Source organism: Cherax quadricarinatus, chromosome 26, assembly GCF_038502225.1.
Source record: "Cherax quadricarinatus isolate ZL_2023a chromosome 26, ASM3850222v1, whole genome shotgun sequence".
Taxonomy (NCBI): Eukaryota; Metazoa; Arthropoda; class Malacostraca; order Decapoda; family Parastacidae; genus Cherax; species Cherax quadricarinatus.
In genome coordinates, this window is record NC_091317.1 from 37,447,742 (window position 1) to 37,472,777 (window position 25,036).

At 42.5% G+C, this 25,036-nt stretch overlaps 1 protein-coding gene across 1 annotated transcript in view; it reads left to right on the forward strand.

Annotated features, from left to right (window-relative positions):
* Nucleotides 1–460: 460 nt before the first annotated feature.
* Nucleotides 461–25,036, forward strand: part of LOC128691591 (uncharacterized) — a 61,528-nt gene continuing 36,952 nt past the window's right edge. The window contains exons 1-7 of the mRNA XM_070088965.1: nucleotides 461–1,193; nucleotides 4,823–5,001; nucleotides 8,909–9,025; nucleotides 9,239–9,462; nucleotides 9,623–9,742; nucleotides 11,952–12,107; nucleotides 22,122–22,212. Of these exons, the coding sequence (XP_069945066.1) occupies nucleotides 461–1,193; nucleotides 4,823–5,001; nucleotides 8,909–9,025; nucleotides 9,239–9,462; nucleotides 9,623–9,742; nucleotides 11,952–12,107; nucleotides 22,122–22,212 (1,620 nt within the window). The remainder of the gene's footprint in view (nucleotides 1,194–4,822; nucleotides 5,002–8,908; nucleotides 9,026–9,238; nucleotides 9,463–9,622; nucleotides 9,743–11,951; nucleotides 12,108–22,121; nucleotides 22,213–25,036) is intronic.

The window sequence follows — 25,036 nt, forward strand, 5'->3', positions numbered from 1 at the left end:
AAGAAGTCAGCCCGTTTTCTTTACAAAAATGTGAGGTTGGAGAGGAGGGGAGGGTTGTGCGGGTGGTTGGGGCATGGAGTGGGGTGCGAGTGGGATTCATTGGTGTTTACGGGCCAGCGGAAAGTGATATGCGTATTAAAAACGTTTTTTTTAGGGACGTTTTGGTGTACCATTTAAGGTCGCTGCCAGGCGTAACGATTATTGGGGGAGACTGGAATTGCATTGTTCGTCGCAAAGATGTAGAGCCTATAGGATGGGGTATTTTTTTCAGGGTTTTTAGGGGATTTACTGAGGAGTGTGAATGTTATGGATGTGGGGGGGGATGAGGTAGGGGGGGGGACTGCACACGTTTATAAGGAAGGAGTATGTAGCGAGATTGGATCGAATATATGTTTCTAGAGGAATTAGGGTCCGAAATGTTTGAGCTTTAAATGTGAGTTACTCCGATCATAGAGGAGTTATGGCGGATGTGGATTGGGTGGGATTACCAAGGCGTTTTAGGGGTTTCTGGAAATTGAATGTTGGGTTAATGCATAAAAGAGGTTTAAGGGAGTCATTTGCAAGAGTGTGGAAGGATTGGTGGAATGAATGTCGGGTAGGGGATGACGTTATTGAATGGTGGGACACAATCGGAAAAAGGAAGGTGAGGGACTTCTATCAGAAGAGTGGTGTAGAAGAACGGAGAATGCAATATGGGTTTTTGCACTATCTGGAAGGACAACTGCAGGAATGTTATGTGAATGGCAGGGGGGTGTATCCGGTGGCGGAAATTGAAAGTTTAAAACAACTAATTGGGGATATCCACAATCATAACTTTGATGCGGCCAGGATAGCGAGTGGTATAAATGAGGTATTATGGGGTGATCGTCCTTCGGCGTTTGTTTTAAGGGAGCAGGGCAAGCGTCGGAGGGCGACAGAAATAATGGAATTGGAAGTTCAGGAGCAATTGGGAACGTATCGTAGGGGACAACTCATTACGTCCATTGAGGGCATGGGATGCTATGTAGATGCATGGTATGAAGCGCAATACAAAAAAGTGGGAATTTCAAAAGAAGTAATAGGAGACATGGGTGAATGGGTATGTTTCGATCTTAAGAATAAGGATCGAATGAATTTGAATGGACCTATAAGTGAGGAGGAGGTTAGAATAGCTGTTGAGAGTGTGAACGCTGGGAAATCACCGGGGATCGATGGTATCCCATGTGATTTCTATAAGGAAAACTGGGAATGTCTCCGTGAATTTTTAGTGGTTTTATTTAATACTATGAAAGATAGTGGACGCCTCGGGGTACAACAAAAAACAGGTGTTGTGGTTATGATTCCGAAAAAGGCGTCGGGAAACTGTATACATAACTATAGGTCGATATCATTAATGTGTGGCGATTATAAAATTTTTGCAAAAATGCTAGGTAATAGGATTAAGAGGGTGTTGGAGAAGGTATTGGATGAAGGGTAATATAGGATATCCGGGAGATCGATGTGTGTGGGTCAAGGCATAATACGTAGGTTTATTGAGGAAAGTTGGAAGGGTAAGGCAGGGTGAATATTGGCTCTGGACTGGCACGCGGCATACGATTGTGTGGAGCGTGAAACTTTGTGGAAAATTATGCAGTGGAAAGGATTTGGGAAAGAAATAGTAAGCTGGGCAATGGCTTTGTATGAGCAAGCTACGTTTAAGGTACAGGTAAATGGCAGGTTGGGGAAATTAGTTGGAATGCAAAGGGGTTTGAGACAGGGGTGTCCTGTGTCGCAGATTCTGTTTGCATTAATTTAGGACCCCTTTTTCAGGGCTGTACAGGGGAGTGTAAATGAGAGTGAGAGGCGAGGGGGGTGGGGGTAAATGCAGGAATCGTAGGATATGTGGACGACACTACGATTTTATACAGGGGATCACAGGATTTACGAAAAGTGGGTGAATTGGTGGATCTTTTCGGGAGAGCAACGGGGATGACGGTTAATAAGGAAAAGTCCATGCTTATGCGTGTGGGGGATTATATCCGGGGGGACTTAGGTCAGGAGGAAGGTTGGTCTTTAGTTAACAAAATTAAGGTATGTGGGATCGTCCATATGAGGAATATTCAGGAAGCGAGGAAGGTTAATTCTAGAGAGGCTGTGGATAGGGTTTTAGGACGATTGGCGGGACTGCGTGCAGGGAGCTTATCTTTGCATCAGCGTGCAATCGTGGCGAATGTGCTTTTGTTTGGTAAGTTGTGGCATGTGGTAAGTTTGTATCCGTTAGTCCAGTGCGATGAGAAAAAGTTATTGAAGCGAGTATTTCGATATCTCTGGGGTTCTGGATGTGACTGGTTAGCGAGAGATGTGTATTTGCCGACTCGTCGGGGTGGACTGGGGTTAATGAACCTGCATACGCGAATGTTAGTTAGGTATGTATGTAAAACATAGTTATTTGAGGGAGGGTCGGGGGGCAGGTACAGGTTTGACAGGGATTCGAAGGGATTTGGTACGTTGGGTGAATGGCGGGGATCTTAAAAGATGCGAGAACATGTTGAGGGTATTAACTTATGCAAGGGAGCCATGTAGGATCAAGATTGGAAAATTGGCATTGGTGGGAGGTAGGGAGGGGGCGGCTAGAGTAGAGGGCGTATTTCCGATGTATGCATGGCGTGATATTTGGGGACGTCTGACGAAGTTACGATTGAGGGCCGGGGTACGGGAGGTAATGTACAAATTTCTTCATAATATATTGCCGTGCGGGGAAGTGTTAGCGAATAGGCGTGTGCAAGGGGGGGAGGGAGCGTTGTGCGTGTGGGGAGATCGAGACGGCGTATCATGCAGTGTATTTTTGTGAGAGATTGGAATCAGTGAGGGTGTGGTTTAGCAGGGTTTTACGTATGGTGGGGGTTGGGGGAATTAGTGTCTTGAGAGCGTTAATTAAGTTTAGATGTGGGGGGGGGGGTTGCTGGTGTAGAACGCAATGGGATATTTAGTTACGGATTTTGTATATATTTCATGGGTTTATAGACACTTACCAGTAAGAGCGAGGATCAGAGCGTTGGCAGCGATTTTCTATGGTACACAGCAGCGGAATAAGAATATTGCTGGAAGCAAATGGCTTTTGACTTTTTCGGAGGGATATTGCAGATTTCATGTAAGGGATTTATGGGCTTTAATACCGTAAGGGGTAGACGTGGCTGGTCTCTTTGGCGTTTGGGAGGGTATGACTGTTGGACTTGGTATGGTGAGGAATTATGTCTGGATGCTGGGTAGAAGTGGATATGGTAGGTTGATGGAGTATAAACAAGACTGAAATAGGGTTTTCACATGTAATTAATTAATTGGAGGATTATAGTGTATGCCAAGCGAGCAGGTTTCATGAAATGTATGATTACCCCATATGATAAATCACTAATGTATCAGTGTACCTTATGTAAGAATGATACTTGTAGACATGATGATGCTGGGTTTGAAATACAAGTTAGGTCCTGATATTATTTGGGTTTCAGTAAACCTTGGCGCTAGTCTTTAATATCATTTGTTATTGGCAGATCAATGATGTGATCTTGGTTTTATGATATTGCATCGATAATACGATATTAATGATTGTTATGTACGGATTTTGAAGTGTGAGATGGTTACAGGTAATGTAATTTATGTAACATTTAACAGATGATCGTGAATGATTCGTGTGTGTATATTATGTTGCTGTCTGGATTAGTTTGTAAATAGTTAAAAATTGTGTAATTTAGTTGTAGAAGTCAAAAGGCATCACGATCAACAATCGTTGGAAAGACGTTGATGTTATAATAATAAAATGAGGTCTTGGGATTACAGGCTAAAGTTTGTTATTATAAGGTTTCTGTAATCTGTGATATATGTATTTAGGTATATTACATATTTAGTCACTTACGTGTGTATGGTTGATTGGCGTGGATGTGTTGCGTGATGGTTTATAGTGGAATACACACTAGTCTTGGGTATGTGTATTGTAATCTGTGGAAATGTGTGTCCGAGCTGGGTATGAATGCGTTGTGAATGTTCATTGGTCCCCTTTTAGTTGTTGTAATTACACTAGAAATTGGCGAGTTTGTGGTATAGTGTAACGTAACATTTAAGCTTTTATTTTCATGTTAAGAGTTTCCTGCTTCTTGCGGCAAGTATTATTGTGGTATGTTTTTGCAATTTTATTGTAGGTTTAGGTTTGTCTTTTGTTTAACATTTGCAATGTATAATTTAATCCTTCGTATGCTGAATCATATCATCTGTTGCATTTCGCGCGAGAGGGTCTTAGTGTACTGTATAACAGGCGTGAAGTGTAGGTTTAGACTTTGTTAATGTTTTTTTTTTTTCTGAGAAGGTGTTATCCTGTTCTTTTCATTGTTAGGTGACGGTATATCCTTTAATACACATATGACTGTAACACTTAGGGTATGTTATGGGGTTGCTGGTAGTTCATTGTATTTGCAAACGGTTCATTATTGTATTCTTTTATTTATTTATGTTTTGTAATGTGTTCTTTTAAATAAAAATATTAAAAAAAAATAAGGTTAAGTAAGTTTTCTAAGGGACTTTTGGTACAAAATTATTAGTTTTTACATTAACGTAAATGAAAAAAAAAATATATCTTTAAACGTATGAGAGAAATTTTTAAAGAGAACTTAATTTTAAATGAGTTCTTGCTTGGTTGTGATTAACTACGGGAGAGGTGGGGAGGGGTAAGGGAGGGGAATGAATGAGATCCGATGCATTTTTTGCTTTATATCCGCACAAGTGGGCGACAGTTAGCAAAACTGTCATTTCTTTTAAGATTCCAAATCATGTGATAGCATAAAAATAAGAATTTAATCTTCAATCTTTCTGACAGGTAAACAGGATATGAAGTTGTCCATGATGCGCCTGCAGCAGACTGGTCTCTCAACACAGGTGGTGGAGGCTTGGCTGGTCACACAGGTGGTGGGGGCTGTGTTGACCTCAACACAACATGGCAGCTACTCTGTAATTTTCATTACGGATGGCACTACCTCACCCTCCACTATCTTCATGGTAAGTGTCTCAGGCTTTTACATTATACATTATCTGTCCAGAAAATATTTTCAGCAGAAATAATTTCAGTATTGTGATATATTATGTTGAGCGTAAGATTAGAAATCCAGTACTGAGTAATTTTTTTCTAATAAAAAGCCATTTATAATGTAATATATAAACCGACAATAGCAAGACCGTAGCATAAAGTAGAACAATAACTGAAATGAGTAATTGTGGTTATTCATAATTTTTCACCAGGAAAAATCTCTCGAAAAATCTGAAGAAACGAGTTTGTTGTGACTTCCTGATAAGTCAATCAAAATATTTGAATTCTGTCAGGAGAGGCCAGAATTTAGATCGAACCTTGAAAAAAAATCATGCATATAATTTTGGTGAGGAAATATGTCCTGAATCGCTCTCAAAGACCCCATCGATTCGTTTTATAAACAAAAAAATTTATATTGGTTTAAAATTCTAAGGACCTTTAGTTGCTATGTTGTTTCTTTTCAACACGTTTTTCAGTCACATTTATAACCACTAAAGTTTCTTAATGCAGTAATGAAATGCTAAATAAATCATGCAAGAATTGTCATGTAAACGAGACAGCATAAATTTTTTTTTCTATTTTGAGGATTTGTGGGGAGTGTGAATGGGATGCGAACCGAACATTTCGAAGACTGAAAAACAACAACCAGAGGCTGGTGCATGTGTTAATGCATATGTCTCATTTGCTGCTAACTGTTATTTGCCTAAGCATTACGAAAATCAGGAGCCAATAATAGTAGGCAGAAAGGGCCTGGCTGCGTCCCTTAATAAGAACAGCCAAAGTAGCGAAGACAGTGAACTGCTTAGTTACGTTACCCGCCTCCCCAGTGGGTAAGATTCTCGTACATGCAATTTTCCAGAAGAAATATACACAGATAATCGAAGGAGCTCCAATGATGGACAATATAATAAGCGAATGAGGTCTCCCATTGACGACAAATTTAGGTGGAGAGAAAACTGCTTATTTTGTGTTGTGAATATTCTTGACCCAAGGCAATCTTCCCAATTTCCGCCCAGATTTGGGCAATATTTTCCCCCGGACTCTCGAGAGTCGGGATTCAATAAAGCCAGCTTTTATTACTTGCGGGAAGAATTCCCACTAGAAATCCTATTATGGAACAAAACTATAATTGGGCTGACTCACGGACAAATGAGATTCAAACTCTACATTAAGGACGTATCGTTTGGTGGCAGAAGAGGAGAGAAATCTTCGCTGGTATCCAGCATTCAGACGTATTTTACCAACCTTAAAGCCTGTTGGTCGACCAATGCATGAGGAAATGAGTGACTGTTTCGAGACATTATGTATCTGGCTTGAGAAAGATTGAAGCCGAGTTATATATCCCTGTCCAATTTCACGCACAAATGCTTCAAATTGCAGATTATGAAGCTTACAGGTGGAGGAGATTACAGTAGATGTTACAGGAGCACTATGGTGTTTGCCCGTATTTTGCTAAAATCAGTGGAAAGAAGAATTTGGTCTGTTTTCGAAATATGGCAGAATTCATTATCAGTGACAATTGGCATTCAGAGGTAAATTCAACACAAGAAGCAGATAGGATTGTAATCGCTGCTGCCAAAATTAAACGAGAAGTGATTAAAGAAGCAAAATACATATATAAGTATCCATCAATTGGTATCAGAGATACAAAAAGAGGGAGACACTTCGTACGTTTGTAGAAACACTGATCGTCTGTCGTTATATGTGGAAAATGCATTTTTTTTGTGCTCATTGATGAATAAGACTTTTGTTAACTAAGGCTGTAATACAGTGTGAAGGAATGTGAATAGAATGCGGCCTTAATATTCCTCATCCATTCGTAGGTAAAATATACATGAAAAACAATTAAAAACCATGAAAATATAAGCATATGGGGAATTAAAGATGACGAAAACTACAGTTTACTTAATATGAAACAAACAGATATGAAGTATTTTTTAAATGAATTGAAAGTGAAAAAGCAAAACAAATTGCGAAAGTTAATCAGAGATATGCAAGTATACAAGAGCATCAAGCAAGTGATGTGGATCTGTCCGTGATGCTGCTTACTGCCTCTGATCCACAATGATCTCAAGTGACGTCAGTAAAATATTCACGGAAGGAGCAGAAGATTCAGTCACCAACACAAACTGCAGACAGACACTTGTGATAAAATAAGTCTGAGTCCTGATGAAAGGCGCATGACAGTCCACAGGGAGCACTATAGTTGAGCACGGAGAATTTAGTGAACCGTTATATAATAAGGTGAACCATTCTTTCTGGAGTCTCGGAGGTGACTAGTCGGTAGAGAAGAAACAACTCACAGAATGACATGATGTAGCCTTTCATAAATAATGAAGGTAGAGCTGTGTCAATCAGTCACCAACGTTACTCATCTCATCAAGTCCCACGGAGTCGTAAAGATTAAGACACATGAGCAACAGTTGGGTATATTTATTGATGAAACGTTTCGCCTACACAGTAGACTTCTTTAGCCAAATAAAGAGTGAGCAATAGTAATAAAATAAAGATGATGTAATCATTCCATCAACCTTGGAGAAAAAGTATATTAAGGTGGTCAGTCCCTCAGCCTGGAGAAGAGTTCAGCTCCATCGTCTGGAACGATATCTTTCCGGAACGATTTTTATTACTGTTTTTATTACTATGTTTCCTTACATTTAAAACCCATGAATTCCTAAAAAAATCGCCTCCTGCTGGCTATCACCGCCCTTTTTCAGTATGGGCAATGATAACCCCCTTCCCTGGGCAAGGATATCCTCATTCCCTGGGCAAGGATAACCCCTTCCCCATAGAAAGGATAACCCCTTTACCTGGCAAGGAAAACCCCCTTCCTGGACAAGGATAACCCCCCTTTCCTGGGGAAGGATAACCTCCAGTCTTGAGCAAAGATAACCACCGTCCCAAGGCAAGGATAACCACCGTCCCTGGGCAAGGATAACCACAGTAACTAGACAAGGATAACCACCGTCCCTAGGCAAGGATAACCACCGTCCCTGGGCAAGGATAACCACAGTAACTAGACAAGGATAACCACCGTCCCTAGGCAAGGATAACCACCGTCCCTGGGCAAGGATAACCACCGTCCCTGGGCAAGGAGGATAACTACCGTCCCTGGGCAAGGATAACTACCGTCCCTGGGCAAGGATAACCACCGTCCCTGGACAATTTTTAGATCCTCTCTTGGAATCACTCAAATGCTGTGTAGTCGACAACAGCACACTTTCACCCGACAGTAATATTTTCCTCACAAAGAATGTTTAATATTTAAAACTGACATTCAGTGACAAAATAATATTAATACCTTGTTACTCAACTTTTTTATTTTCATTATGGACTTGATCCTCCACTGAGAGCTAAAATAGCACCAATTCGTCAAAGAACTTATTCATATAGCATTTGAACAGTATCAAGGGAAATTTTGAACCATTCCTCTAGCAAAACCTGCTCTAACTCTTCCAAAGACGACGGTGGAGGAAATCGGTTCCAGACTTACTGTGCCGACAGACCCCACAAATGATCAATAATATTTAGATCCGGCAATTGTTGGGACCTATCCCAGTGTTCGACTTCACTTTCGTGTTCTTCATGAAAGTATATTCGTGTTTCCACATTTCTATATACTTTGCTTTCCTTTTTGTCAACTATTTAAGTACTGAATCATCATTCTTGCTCTCAAGCCAATTTTTTCTATGTGGTGGGAGGCACAAATCCTATTGTTTATTTTGTGCTGTAAGAGACTACATATTTCAGTGTTTGTGCGATGACTGTATTGAACAATGTAAGTTATAAGTAAGACTTGTAGAGTATATTTTGGGTCCATATACCTACTATGCAAACAATATATTAATTTCGCATAATATATCCTAATTTTCCTTTCAGACAACAGACCATTTACGGTTTCCAGGAGGTGTTGGAATTTTTGAAGTAGTAATTAATGGTTCTAATTTCAAGCAGAGGGACGAGCACCTCTCACTGCTGGTTGGTAATGTTAAGATGGTAAGCTGTTTGCTTAGTGTTTGGTAGGTATAAAATTATGTTTACTTTGTTATTACGTTAGGTAGAGGTTTTTTCCATTTCGCTTACCGAAATGTTATAGGAGCTAGGTCACTCACACTAATATTAAAGCTTTGCCAGTTACTGTTGAGGTTGGTAAACCTCTTATCTCTAACTGCTTAAAGAGATTATTGACTACAATTTCTACATAAACAGCTGCGGAAGTTGTCATCATACATAACAATTGTAGTGATAAGTGACGAGGCAACCTTCCTCGCCGCCTTCGTCAAGTGGTCCGTCAAGGGGCGCCTCATGGTGTGGTCGACGAGGCTCCTCATCCTCACTCACTCTCGCCTCATGGAGCTGCAGGATCTCCACACAACCTTGTCCAACCTCAACTCTATGTTGGTTATTATCAACAACGACACAACAAACATCAAGTAATGTGTGTTACGTAATATATGCTTAATTAAATAGAGATTATATTTAATTACCCTACACACATGCACACATTGCAAATTAAGCAATCACACATGCACATATCTGTGTATGTTGCAATGTATTTTCAACAGTGAGCTACTGCATAAGCTGGTGTTACAGGTGCAGTGTTTACGTCCAGCTGCCGTATAGTCCGCAGGAATCCCATGTGGCCTCCTGGACACCTCGTCGTGGCCTCCTCTTCACCTCACACCTCCCATTGTTCCCTGAAAAGTTCTCAAAGTGAGTTTCAGAAAATTAAATATTGCAGATTTGTGTAACAGGGCGTATAAATCTGGGATTGAGGGAAGGAGAGGTGGGATCGTTCCTGGGAAGGCTTCAAGGATGTAGTAAATAAGACTAAGCGCTAGAGGCTTGAACATCCAACAAATTCTGTGACATCACGTGGAGTGTGAGTAAGGTAGCATTTATGAAGCTATTCAAGGAAACCAGTCAGCAAAACTTGTGTCCTGAAGGTGACAAGTACAGTGCCTGCACTCTGAAGGAGGGGTGAAGATGTTGTAGTTTGGAATTCTATCTGAACTATGTCAGCACGCTTTTGACTTTTGGCAAAACTTCGAATGAATGAGTAATGAATCTGTCACACTACGATGCCACACCACAAAGAGAGGGGAGGGATAACTTTGATATTCTCTTTACTTGAACATTGATCGCGGCTTCTTCCACAAACGTCGCAGCGTCGATTTACGAGTCGTTCGTTTATCACAGAACAGATTAGCTCTACAGTTAAGTCAAAGTACTACTCTTAGGGTACCTTGACCTGAAAATTGAGCAGTATGCCCCTTATCAAGGGCTTGACTTTCCAGGGAAAAGATATGGTTAATATATATATTTATATCACACAACTTAAGTACTCTCAATTGGATCTCATATATGTGGCTCAAGGGGTTAATAAAACAGAGAAATAAAAATTAAAAAAATTACGGTCATCCTGGCAAAAGTCTTGAACTAAGATTAAAGCAACATATATGTAGCATTAAAAGTGGACAAGATTCTAATGCTCTGTTTATTTATGTGAGAGATTTTAATCATCCAATTGATTTTCGAAAGGCTGAGATAGTTGTATCAAGCATGTTTATGGTCAACAGGAATATGTTAGAATCATGTTTCATTAAAAATAGTTTTCAAAATAATAAGAATGTTGCTTTTGGTTTATACAAATTGGATTCATTTATAATTAATAAATTTGGGAAAAATTTAAGATATATTAGAGAAGTGAGAAATCTTAATGTTTGGGTAGAATATCAGTCGTGTTTCACAGAGTCGGGTGATGCCTTTCTGTTGATCTTTTAATTTTACTGTTCCTTGATAATGTGAGAAGTCACGAAAGTGCTTGGAATTTCGCTATTTTTCACACACACACACACACACACACACACACACACACACACACACACACACACACACACACACACACACACACACACATATATATATATATATATATATATATATATATATATATATATATATATATATATATATGTATATATATATATATATATATATATATGTGTATATATATATATATATATATATATATATATATATATATATATATATATATATATATATATATATATATATATATATATATATATATATATGTAAAACAACCACTCTTGGAGAATAGAGAAATTCCAAGCGCTTTCGTGACTACTCACATTATCATAGTTCCTTGATAATGTGAGTAGTCACGAAAGCGCTTGGAATTTCTCTATTCTTTCAGAGTGGTTGTTTTGCATATTCTGAAATCACCTGTTTACTGTGATCTTATTGCATATATATATATATATATATATATATATATATATATATATATATATATATATATATATATATATATATATATATATATATATATATATATATATATGTATGTATGTATGTATTTATATATCATTCTGAACCTAACGAAAAATATATATTTCATTGTGTTTATTTATTATTAAATTATTGTAAACTTATCTAAAATATATTTAGTTGGGTTAGGCTAATTTAGTTGCGCTTGTTATAATAAGGTTAGGTAAGTTTTCATTATGTTTATTGTTAAATTATTGTAAACTTGTTTAAAATATACTTAGTTGGATTAGGCTAAATTCAATTGCGCTTGCTACAATAAGGTTAGGTAAGTTTTCCAAGTCTCTCTTGGTAAAAAAATATCAATTTTTGCATCAAGATAATTGACAAAATATATCTTTAAACGTATAAGAGAAAATTTTAAAAAGGGCTTAATATTAAATGAGTTCTTGCTAACTGACCAGTTTTACCTCTTTTACCCAAAATATTGTAGCTAATTTTAATTGGTCAAGCCTAGAATTTTCTTAAAATGCATTAAAACTTGTAAAAACACATAATAATATAAGAAAAAATATTTATAACTTAACGAAAATAAATAATATATTAGATTCTTTCTCTATTACCCTCGCAGATTCCAACACAGACCGAATTTGTTGGTGGCGATAGATGAGTCTGGCTACGTCAGGTTGGTGAGGGTGAATGACCCATTTTCAGCGGTTCCCAGGTTTCAGTTCCAGGGTTCCATGGTAAAGGTGATGGACTACCTTTCTGAAGCACTTAACTTCACGTAAGTAAAACTTAATATTGTTAATGATGTATATATGACAGGAAAGGTTGTGGATGTAAAAACCACTGTGGAAAGTCTGGCGTATGAAAGAAAAACGAGTAGTGGACATGAACATCTAAAGCGCCAGTCAGAGAGTAGTGGACATGAACATCCAGCGCCTATGGACATTGGCTTGTATATTCCCAGCTTTTCCATGCATGAACAATGTCATGAGATACGTTCTTGTTTCTCTTTTCCTCCACTTCATCTTCATTTGTGATCATTTCTTTTATTCTACTTTAGTGTTAAAGTGATTATATTACATCATGCACGAACTTCCGTGAAGACTCTTCTACTTTACATATATTTCTGATTTACAGTATTATAATAACATATTCCTTCATATGGATATTTTACTCACATTTCTCCGAACTGATTCACTTAATAGTAATCTACTTCTCATTTCCACCACCGATATATTCAATACTTTTTCCATTTCCTGTTATTTCACTCTGTTTAATATAATTATGAAATGTGCCACACCCTTTTTAATTAGAGATCATAGCCATAGAATAAGCTGATCCTTTGCTAAAACTTTATATTGTCTACTGTCCTTCACTGACGCCACCTTGTAAATCTGCCCATAAATTTAACATTCTTAAGACGAATTTTAATTCCGGTTTTGTCTCTGATGCTGCAGCTCTCATTATATTGTCAAATTCTTTGATATTCAGAACAGTCTTCACTTCACCTGACTGGATATAAAAGTATATGGTAGCGACAACTGGTGAAAACAAATGCAGTCAGTTTTTTTCTCGTTTTTGCCTCTTATGGGATTTCCTCCCCCACTTAGAGGAAAACATTAGGGACGTGTTTCCATGAGACACCAGTTGTCTACGTCCACCCATCAGTATAAAATGGGTACCTGGGTGTTAGACGACTGATGTAGATTGCATCCTGGGACAAAACTGACCTAATTGGCCCAAAATGCTCAGCATAACAAGCGGCTTTCTATGTAGAAGTAATTCATTGATGTTAGCTATGGCATGTATACCTTGTACATGTACTGGAAGAAATAAATATTTTTTTTTTCAGCAAGTCGGCCGTCTCCCACCGAGGCAGGATGACCCAAAGAAAAACAAGATCCCCAAAAAGAAAATGCTTTCATCATCATTCAACACTTTCACCTCACTCACACATAATCACTGTTTTTGCAGAGGTGCCCAGAATAGAACAGTTTAGAAGTATATATCTATAAAAATACACAATATATCACTCCAAATAGCCAATATCCCAAACCCCTCTTTTAGAGTGCAGGCATTGTACCTCCCATTTCCAGGACTCAAGTCCGGTTATATAAAATAACAGGTTTTCCTGAATCTCTTCACTAAATATTACCCTGCTCACACTCCAACAGATCGTCAGGTCCCAAATACCATTCGTCTCCATTCACTTCTATCTAATACGCTCACGCACGCTTGCTGGAAGTCCAAATCCCTCACCCACAACACCTCCTTTACCCCCTCCCTCCAGCCTTTTCGAGGACGACCCCTACCCCGCCTTCCTTTCCCTACAGATTTATACGCTCTCCATGTCATTCTACTTTGATCCTTTCTCTCTAAATGACCAAACCATCTCAACAACCCCTCTTCTGCCCTCTGACTAATACTTTTATTAACTCCACACCTTCTAACTTCCACACTCCGAATTTTCTGCATATTTACACCACACATTGCCCTTAGACAGGACATTTCCACTGCCTCCAACCGCCTCCTCGCTGCAGCATTTACAACCGACGCTTCACACCCATATAAGAGTGTTGGTACTACTATACTTTCATACATTCCCTTCATGCCTCCATAGATAAAATTTTTTACCTCCACATATACCTCAACGCACCACTCACCATTTTTCCTTCATCAGTTCTATGATTAACCTCATCCCTCATAAATCCATCTGCTGACACATCAACTCCCAAGTATCTGAAAACATTCACTTCTTCCATACTCCTCCTCCCCAATTTGATATCCAATTTTTCTTTATCTAAATCATTTGATACTCTCATCACCTTACTCTTTTCTATGTTCACTTACAACTTTCTACCTTTACACACATTCACAAATTCGTCCACTAACCTTTGCAATTTTTCTTTAGAATCTCCCATAAGCACAGTGTCATCAGCAAAAAGTAACTGTGTCACTTCCCATTTTGCATTTAATTCCCCATAATTTAATGCTACCCCTCTCCCGAACACCCTAGCATTTACTTCTTTTACAACCCCATCTATAAATATATTAAACAACCATGGTGACATTACACATCCCTGTCTAAGACCTACTTTTACCGGGAAGTAGTCTCCCTTTCTTCTACACACCCTAACCTGAGCCTCACTATCCTCATAAAAACTTTTCACAGCATTTAGTAACTTACTACCAATTCCATACACTTGCAACATCTGCCACATTGCTCCCCTATTCACTCTATCATATGCCTTTTCTAAATCCATAAATGCAATAAAAACTTCCCTACCTTTATCTAAATACTGCTCACATATATGCTTCAATGTAAACACTTGATCTACACATCCCCTACTCACTCTAAAACCTCCTTGCTCATTCGCAATTCTACATTCTGTATTTCCTCTAAGTCTTTCAATAATAACCCTACCGTACACTTTTCCTGGTATACTCAGTAAACTTATTCCTCTATAATTTTTACAATCTCTTTTGTCCCCCTTCCCTTTATATAAAGGGACTATACACGCTCTCCGCCAATCCCTAGGTATCTTCCCCTCTTTCATACATTTATTAAGCAAAAATACCAACCACTCCAACACTATGTCACCCCCTGCTTTTAACATTTCTTTCATGATCCCGTCAGTTCCAGCTGCTTTACCCTCTTACATTATTATTATTATTACTATTATTATTAGTAGTAGTAGTAGTAGTAGTAGTAGTAGTAGTAGTAGTAGTGGTAGTAGTAGTAGTAGTAGTACTTTAGGACGTGTTTAATGAACATGCTTAGGCCCTGGGAGACTGGTCGCTTCAATATTCATAGGCTAAGAAAACATTGCCTTAAAGATTCTGGAGAACCCATGTGTAAATGTGAGGTCTGGTTACCTGACTACTGGTTACCTGACACCTGACTACCTTGTCCAGTGGTGGGTGGTATGATGCTTGGCTGATGATCATGTGTACAAGTGTGGCCCACTCTAAACAGGTCTTTCTGTAACCCAAACTAAACTCAGTCTAACACTATGTAGTAGAACTAGCAGATCACCAGGCCGCAGTGGCCCGTGGCCTGGTGGCAAATGCTCTAGTTTCACACGGTGAGGATCTGGGTTCGATTCCCGGCGAGGGTTGAAACATTGGGCGTATTTCCTTACAACGGTTGTCTATGTTCACCCATCAGTAAAATGAGTACCTGGGTGTTAGTTGACTGGTGTGGGCCGCATCCTGGGACAAAACTGACCTAATTTGCCCGAAATACTCTGCATAACAAGCGGTTTTTTATATAGAAGTGTCATTCTACAATAAACAAACCCAGATGTTGCACATGTGTCAAATTCTTCATCTTATGAATGTACTAAATGACATGACAACAAAATAAATCGAGTCAGAGGTATTCCTGATTGAAAATTACGTGGCTGTATTGGACATACTTGTCCCGAAGTTATAGAGCTGAAAGGAATGCTGGATTTGTGGGTTTTCGATTGGCCATAACGTCTATTACGTTTTCGTGGAGAATCTCTCATCATCACCTGTCAAAATAAACACATACAGCTCTTGTCCTTCTAAGCCAGGTCAGTGTTTCTGAAAAAGTTGTAACGAACCATGTTACTTCGCTTTTCAAGGACTGGGTGGGATTCTAATGCGAGACATGGAAAATGCTAATCCTATACTCATTCCATTTAGCCATGATAGCTATAACATCATTTCCTTTAATCATAACTTGGCTTAGCCGAACAAGGGTCTCATAAAAAAGAAGAGATCAATCTATTATGACCTGCTTGCTTAATAAAGTTCTTCTTAATTAAGATCAGTAACAATAAAGCTCATCCCTGCAACTGATTTTTTTACCACTTGTCGGCTTTGTACCAGCTGTGTCTACCATCCCTGCCTGCTGCACCAGCTGTGTCTGCCATCCCTGCCTGCTGCACCAGCTGTGTCTACCATCCGTGCATGCTGCACCAGCTGTATCTACCATCCCTGCCTGCTGCACCAGCTGTGTCTACCATCCCTGCCTGCTGCACAAGCTGTGTCTACCATCCCTGCCTGCTGCACCAGCTGTGTCTACCATCCCTGCCTGCTGCACCAGCTGTGTCTGTCATCCCTGCCTGCTGCACCAGCTGTGTCTACCATCCCTGCCTGCTGCACCAGCTGTGTCTACCATCCGTGCCTGCTGCACCAGCTGTGTCTACCATCCCTGCCTGCTGCACCAGCTGTGTCTGCCATCCCTGCCTGCTGCACCAGCTGTGTCTACCATCACTGCCTGCTGCACCAGCTGTGTCTACCATCCCTGCCTGCTGCACCAGCTGTGTCTACCATCCCTGCCTGCTGCACCAGCTGTGTCTGCCATCCCTGCCTGCTGCACCAGCTGTGTCTGCCATCCCTGCCTGCTGCACCAGCTGTGTCTGCCATCCCTGCCTGTTGCACCAGCTGTGCCTGCCATCCCTGCCTGCTGCACCAGCTGTGCCTGCCATCCCTGCCTGCTGCACCAGCTGTGTCTACCATCCCTGCCTGCTGCACCAGCTGTGCCTGCCATCCCTGCCTGCTGCACCAGCTGTGTCTGCCATCCCTGCCTGCTGCACCAGCTGTGCCTGCCATCCCTGCCTGCTGCACCAGCTGTGTCTGCCATCCCTTCCTGCTGTACCAGCTGTATCTACCATCCCTGCCTGCTGCACCAGCTGTGCCTGCCATCCCTGCCTGCTGCACCAGCTGTGTCTGCCATCCCTGCCTGCTGCACCAGCTGTATCTACCATCCCTGCCTGCTGCACCAGCTGTGTCTACCATCCCTGCCTGCTGCACCAGCTGTGTCTGCCATCCCTGCCTGCTGCACCAGCTGTGTCTGCCATCCCTGCCTGCTGCACCAGCTGTGCCTGCCATCCCTGCCTGCTGCACCAGCTGTGTCTACCATCGGTGCCTGCTGCACCAGCTGTGTCTACCATCCCTGCCTGCTGCACCAGCTGTGTCTACCATCCCTGCCTGCTGCACCAGCTGTGTCTGCCATCCCTGCCTGCTGCACCAGCTGTGTCTGCCATCCCTGCCTGCTGCACCAGCTGTGTCTGCCATCCCTGCCTGCTGCACCAGCTGTGCCTGCCATCCCTGCCTGCTGCACCAGCTGTGTCTGCCATCCCTGCCTGCTGCACCAGCTGTGCCTGCCATCCCTGCCTGCTGCACCAGCTGTGTCTACCATCCCTGCCTGCTGCACCAGCTGTGCCTGCCATCCCTGCCTGCTGCACCAGCTGTGTCTACCATCCCTGCCTGCTGCACCAGCTGTGCCTGCCATCCCTGCCTGCTGCACCAGCTGTGTCTGCCATCCCTTCCTGCTGCACCAGCTGTATCTACCATCCCTGCCTGCTGCACCAGCTGTGCCTGCCATCCCTGCCTGCTGCACCAGCTGTGTCTATCATCCCTGCCTGCTGCACCAGCTGTGTCTACCATCCCTGCCTGCTGCACCAGCTGTGTCTACCATCCCTGCCTGCTGCACCAGCTGTGTCTACCATCCCTGCCTGCTGCACCAGCTGTGTCTACCATCCCTGCCTGCTGCACCAGCTGTGTCTACCATCCGTGCCTGCTGCACCAGCTGTGTCTACCATCCCTGCCTGCTGCACCAGCTGTGTCTGCCATCCCTTCCTGCTGCACCAGCTGTATCTACCATCCCTGCCTGCTGCACCAGTTGTGCCTGCCATCCCTGCCTGCTGCACCAGCTGTGTCTACCATCCCTGCCTGCTGCACCAGCTGTGTCTACCATCCCTGCCTGCTGCACCAGCTGTGTCTACCATCCCTGCCTGCTGCACCAGCTGTGTCTACCATCCCTGCCTGCTGCACGAGCTGTATCTACCATCCCTGCCTGCTGCACCAGCTGTGTCTACCATCCCTGCCTGCTGCACCAGCTGTGTCTACCATCCCTGCCTGCTGCACCAGCTGTATCTACCATCCCTGCCTGCTGCACCAGCTGTGTCTACCATCCCTGCCTGCTGCACCAGCTGTGTCTACCATCCCTGCCTGCTGCACCAGCTGTATCTACCATCCCTGCCTGCTGCACCAGCTGTGTCTACCATAACTGCCTGCTGCACCAGCTGTGTCTACCATCCCTGCCTGCTGCACCAGCTGTGTCTGCCATCACTGCCTGCTGCACCAGCTGTGTCTACCATTCCTGCCTGCTGCACCAGCTGTGTCTACCATCCCTGCCTGCTGCACCAGCTGTGTCTATCATCCCTGCCTGCTGCACCAGCTGTGTCTACCATCCCTGCCTGCTGCACCAGCTGTGTCTACCATCACTGCCTGCTGCACCAGCTGTGTCTACCATCCCTGCCTGCTGCACCAGCTGTGTCTCCCATCCCTGCCTGCTGCACCAGCTGTGTCTACCATCCCTGCCTGCTGCACCAGCTGTATCTACCATCCCTGCCTGCTGCACCAGCTGTGTCTACCATCCCTGCCTGCTGCACCAGCTGTGTCTACCATCCATGCCTGCTGCACCAGCTGTGTCTGCCATCCCTGCCTGCTGCACCAGCTGTGTCTACCATCCCTGCCTGCTGCACCAGCTGTGTCTACCATCCCTGCCTGCTGCACCAGCTGTGTCTATCATCCCTGCCTGCTGCACCAGCTGTGTCTACCATCCCTGCCTGCTGCACCAGCTGTGTCTACCATCCCTGCCTGCTGCACCAGCTGTGTCTACCATCCCTGCCTGCTGCACCAGCTGTGTCTACCATCCCTGCCTGCTGCACCAGCTGTGTCTACCATCCCTGCCTGCTGCACCAGCTGTGTCTACCATCCCTGCCTGCTGCACCAGCTGTGTCTACCATCCCTGCCTGCTGCACCAGCTGTGTCTACCATCCCTGCCTGCTGCACCAGCTGTTGCAGAACTTGAGGCCTTTTATAAAACCTGCAAAAATTGCAAGTTTGTGGCTTTTGCTTACTTCTCCAAGTGTAAGAAATTTATGGTAAGAACATCACTTGTGATCCTCTGTGGTACAGCTGAGAGAGTGTTGGGCTGGTAGGAACATCACTTGTGATCCTCTGTGGTACAGCTGAGAGAGTGTTGGGCTGGTAGGAACATCACTTGTGATCCTCTGTTGTACAGCTGAGAGAGTGTTGGGCTGGTAGGAACATTACTTGTGATCCTCTGTGGTACAACTGAGAGAGTGTTGGGCTGTTAGGAACATTACTTGTGATCCTCTGTGGTACAGCTGAGAGAGTGTTGGGCTGGTAGGAACATTACTTGTGATCCTCTGTGGTACAGCTGAGAGAGTGTTGGGCTGGTAAGAACATCACTTGTGATCCTCTGTGGTACAGCTGAGAGAGTGTTGGGCTGGTAAGAACATCACTTGTGATCCTCTGTGGTACAGCTGAGAGTGTTGGGCTGGTAGGAACATCACTTGTGATCCTCTGTGGTACAGCTGAGAGTGTTGGGCTGGTAGGAACATCACTTGTGATCCTCTGTGGTACAGCTGAGAGAGCCTTGGGCTGGTAAGAACATCACTTGTGATCCTCTGTGGTACAGCTGAGAGTGTTGGGCTGGTAGGAACATCACTTGTCATCCTCTGTGGTACAGCTGAGAGTGTTGGGCTGGTAGGAACATCACTTGTGATCCTCTGTGGTACAGCTGAGAGTGTTGGGCTGGTAAGAACATCACTTGTGATCCTCTGTGGTACAGCTGAGAGAGTGTTGGGCTGGTAAGAACATCACTTGTGATCCTCTGTGGTACAGCTGAGAGTGTTGGGCTGGTAGGAACATCACTTGTGATCCTCTGTGGTACAGCTGAGAGTGTTGGGCTGGTAGGAACATCACTTGTGATCCTCTGTGGTACAGCTGAGAGAGCGTTGGGCTGGTAGGAACATCACTTGTGATCCTCTGTGGTACAGCTGAGAGAGCGTTGGGCTTGTAGGAACATCACTTGTGATCCTCTGTGGTACAGCTGAGAGAGTGTTGGGCTGGTAGGAACATCACTTGTGATTCTCTGTGGTACAGCTGAGAGAGTGTTGGGCTGGTAGGAACATCACTTGTGATCCTCTGTGGTACAGCTGAGAGAGTGTTGGGCTGGTAGGAACATCACTTGTGATCCTCTGTGGTACAGCTGAGAGAGCGTTGGGCTGGTAGGAACATCACTTGTGATCCTCTGTGGTACAGCTGAGAGAGTGTTGGGCTGGTAAGAACATCACTTGTGATCCTCTGTGGTACAGCTGAGAGAGTGTTGGGCTGGTAGGAACATCACTTGTGATCCTCTGTGGTACAGCTGAGAGAGTGTTGGGCTGGTAGGAACATCACTTGTGATCCTCTGTGGTACAGCTGAGAGAGTGTTGGGCTGGTAGGAACATCACTTGTGATCCTCTGTGGTACAACTGAGAGAGTGTTGGGCTGTTAGGAACATTACTTGTGATCCTCTGTGGTACAGCTGAGAGAGTGTTGGGCTGGTAGGAACATTACTTGTGATCCTCTGTGGTACAGCTGAGACAGTGTTGGGCTGGTAGGAACATCACTTGTGATCCTCTGTGGTACAGCTGAGAGTGTTGGGCTGGTAGGAACATCACTTGTGATCCTCTGTGGTACAGCTGAGAGAGCGTTGGGCTGGTAGGAACATCACTTGTGATCCTCTGTGGTACAGCTGAGAGAGCGTTGGGCTGGTAGGAACATCACTTGTGATCCTCTGTGGTACAGCTGAGAGAGCGTTGGGCTGGTAGGAACATCACTTGTGATCCTCTGTGGTACAGCTGAGAGAGTGTTGGGCTGGTAGGAACATCACTTGTGATCCTCTGTGGAACAGCTGAGAGAGCGTTGGGCTGGTAGGAACGTCACTTGTGATCCTCTGTGGTACAGCTGAGAGAGCGTTGGGCTGGTAGGAACATCACTTGTGATCCTCTGTGGTACAGCTGAGAGAGCGTTGGGCTGGTAGGAACATCACTTGTGATCCTCTGTGGTACAGCTGAGAGAGTGTTGGGCTGGTAAGAACATCACTTGTGACCCTCTGTGGTACAGCTGAGAGAGTGTTCGACTGGTAAAACATCACTTGTGTTCCTCTTTGGTGCAGCTGAGAGAGTGTTGGGCTGGTAGGAACGTCACTTATGATCCTCTGTTGTACAGCTGAGAGAACGTTGGGCTGGTAGGAACATCACTTGTGATCCTCTGTGGTACAGATGAGAGAACATTGGGCTGGTAGGAACATCACTTGTGATCATCTGTGGTACAGATGAGAGAGCGTTGGGCTGGTAGGAACATCACTTCTGATCCTCTGTGGTACAGCTGATAGAACGTTGGGCTGGTAGGAACATCGCTTGTGATCCTCTGTGGTACAGCTGAGAGAGCGATGGGCTGGTAGGAACATCACTTGTGATCCTCTGTGGCACAGCTGAGAGATCGTTGGGCTGGTAGGAACATTACTTGTGATCCTCTGTGGCAAAGCTGCGAGAGCGTTGGGCTTGTAGGAACATCACTTGTGATCCTCTGTGGTACAGCAGAGAGAGCGATGGGCTTTTAAGAACATCACTTGTGATCCTCTGTGGTACAGCTGAGAGAGTGTTGGGCTGGTAGGAACATCACTTGTGATCCTCTGTGGTACAGCTGAGAGAGTGTTGGGCTGCTAGGAACATCACTTGAGATCCTCTGTGGTACAGCTAAGAAAGCGATGGGCTTGTAGGAACATCACTTGTGATCCTCTGTGGTACAGCTGAGAGAGCGTTGGGCTGGTAGCATTTGCAGAATCACGGGTTCAAAACGTCGAGACTCGCACTACATTATTACATTATTTCGAATTCTCAGCACACAAGTGTAAGTAACGTGTGACTTACTGAATATACACATATGTGCATCTCACCAGGTACACCTTTGTGCGCCCTCCTGACGGAGTCTGGGGTGTTAGACTCAGTAATGGTTCATGGACCGGCATGTTGGGCATGGTGGTGAGGGAGGTCAGTGTAGTGAATCATTTATGGAGAAATTTCCTCCACCAGTGGGCTAGGAGCAAGAGGGCCATGATCCCTCCCTCTTTCCCACAACACTCGAGATGGAGGGGGACCGTATATGTCACATACCCTATTAGACGTATATCTTATATGTAGTCTCAAGAAGCCAGATATTAAACTTGACGATGTCATACCAGATACCATTCTCTTGCCAGTTACGACTAGCAAGAGAATGGTATCTGGTATGATTGCGAGAGAAAACTTTCATTAAAAACATCCTAAAAATATATTAATAAGCCTTGAAGCAAATGATACATCTAGTAGAATTAATTAAGTCAGAAACACCTCAGAGTCAAGGAAATCTCATTTCTTGACTTACGATTGTCACCATAGCTGTCACCTGTGGCTGTAGACATTATAACAGTAGTTCTACACCCCTACTGAAGGAGGGGTGTCCTTCTGGCAAGACAGTGATGGAGTGAATGATGGTGAAAGTTTTTCTTTTTCGGGCCACCGTGCCTTGGTGGGAATCGGCCAGTGTGCTAATAAAAAATAAAAATTCTACCCCCATATAACGTGACGCCGGGGACACGGAGGTACCATTCATAATCAGAGTGATCAATCGACTCAATAGTGCAGTATCGACCTAACAACAAAGGAACGAGAATCGCGTCAGTAACTGAACGAGTTGCTGAAAGAAGGACCCGACGGTCTCACACTGCCATGAAACATAGAAGTTCCTTCGTGACTGACGATCTCCTGACAGAACTGAGGAAGAAATACGGCGTTGAGACATAAGAGTAATTCTCCCAAGCGAGGTATCGGTAGTAACAAGTGACTGCAAAGTCGAGTAACAATAAACAAGTCGTCGAGTGTACTGCATACTGAACAGTCTAATTATGCAATGAACTAGAACATGATGAACCGCCCACAGTATTCCCAAATGATGTTTATTGTGGCCACAGTGACGAAAGAAGTGAATACATTCTCGTGATTCATTGGGGTACCACCATCATAGCGTCAATCAAGCTATCGATACCAGCATCACTACGATATGGTTGAGACATGTGGTCCCAGCTACACATATTAGCGAAGGTAAGTTCCATCACTATACTTAACTATACTATACACTGCAGTGGATAGAGTTAGATATAGTTATTGGGGCTAACCTTTCATTGAAGCCGTAACAAGAGGGCTATCCGCCCACCCTTAGTAAGTCACGTGATCTCACCAGGTACATTACCTAATATATTGGATCACATGTGTTATTAAGGCGTGGTTCTAAACACATCCAATCTGCCCTATGTCAGCCCCGTGGGACGTAAGACGCCGCAACTACGAAATCTTAGGTCGTCGAACTTTAAGATGAGTGCCTTACAACCACCCAAAGGCAATCACTAGTCTTTAATCTTAGTAAAAGTTCTGACAATGTTCTCTCAGGATATTTCAGTCACAAGTCAGTATCACGAAGGAACTTCTATGTTTCATGGCAGTGTGAGGCCCTCGGTTCCTTCTTTCATAAACTCGTTCAGTTACTGATGCGATTCTCGTTCACTCGTTGTTAGATCGATACTGCACTATTGAGTCGATTGATCACTCTGATTATGAATGGTACCTCGGTGTCGCCGGCGTCACGTTATATGAGGGCAAACCTGATGTCATAATGTCTACAGTCATAGGTACCAACTCTGGCGACAATCGTAAGTCAAGGAATGAGTTTTCCTTTACTCTGAGGTGTTCCTGATTTAATCCTCCTAGATATATCATTGGCTTAAAGGCTTATTAATATTATACTTAGGATGTTTTGAATAAAAGTTTTCTCTGGCAAACATGTGAGTAAAATATTCTGACAGTCCTAACTGGAAAGAGAAGGGTATCTGGTATGATTTCGTCCAGTTTAATATCTGGCTTGTTGAGACTACATGTAAGATATACTAGTCGGGTATGTGGCTTGTTGAGACCTTGAGTATGATATACGATCCCCCTCCATCTCGAGTGTTGTGGGAAAAAGGGTGAGGCAATGACCCCCCTTGCACCTTCTACCCCACTGTTGGCCCCCTGATGGTGGTAATTTCTCCACGGCATTTTTTTTAAAGTCTATAATGTATCACTGTCACAAAAATTGTAATATATATATATATATATATATATATATATATATATATATATATATATATATATATATATATATATATATATATATATATATATATATATATATATATATATATATATATATATATATATATATATATATATATATATATATATATATATATATATATATATATATATATATATATATATATATATATATATATATATATATATATATATATATATATATATGCAATAAGATCACAGTAAACAGGTGATTTCAGAATATGCAAAACAACCACTCTGAAAGAATAGAGAAATTCCAAGCGCTTTCGTGACTACTCACATTATCAATGTGAGTAGTCACGAAAGCGCTTGGAATTTATTCTTTCAGAGTGGTTGTTTTGCATATATATATATATATATATATATATATATATATATATATATATATATATATATATATATATATATATATATATATATATATATATATATATATATATATATATATATATATATATATATATATATATATATATATATATATATATATATATATATATATATATATATATATATATATACATATATATATATATATATGTCGTGCCGAATAGGCAGAACTTGCGATCTTGGCTTAAATATCAACGCTCATCTTGCCATATAGGACAAGTGAAAATTTGTGTATGCAATAATTTCGCCAAAATCATTCTGACCCTAACGAAAAAAA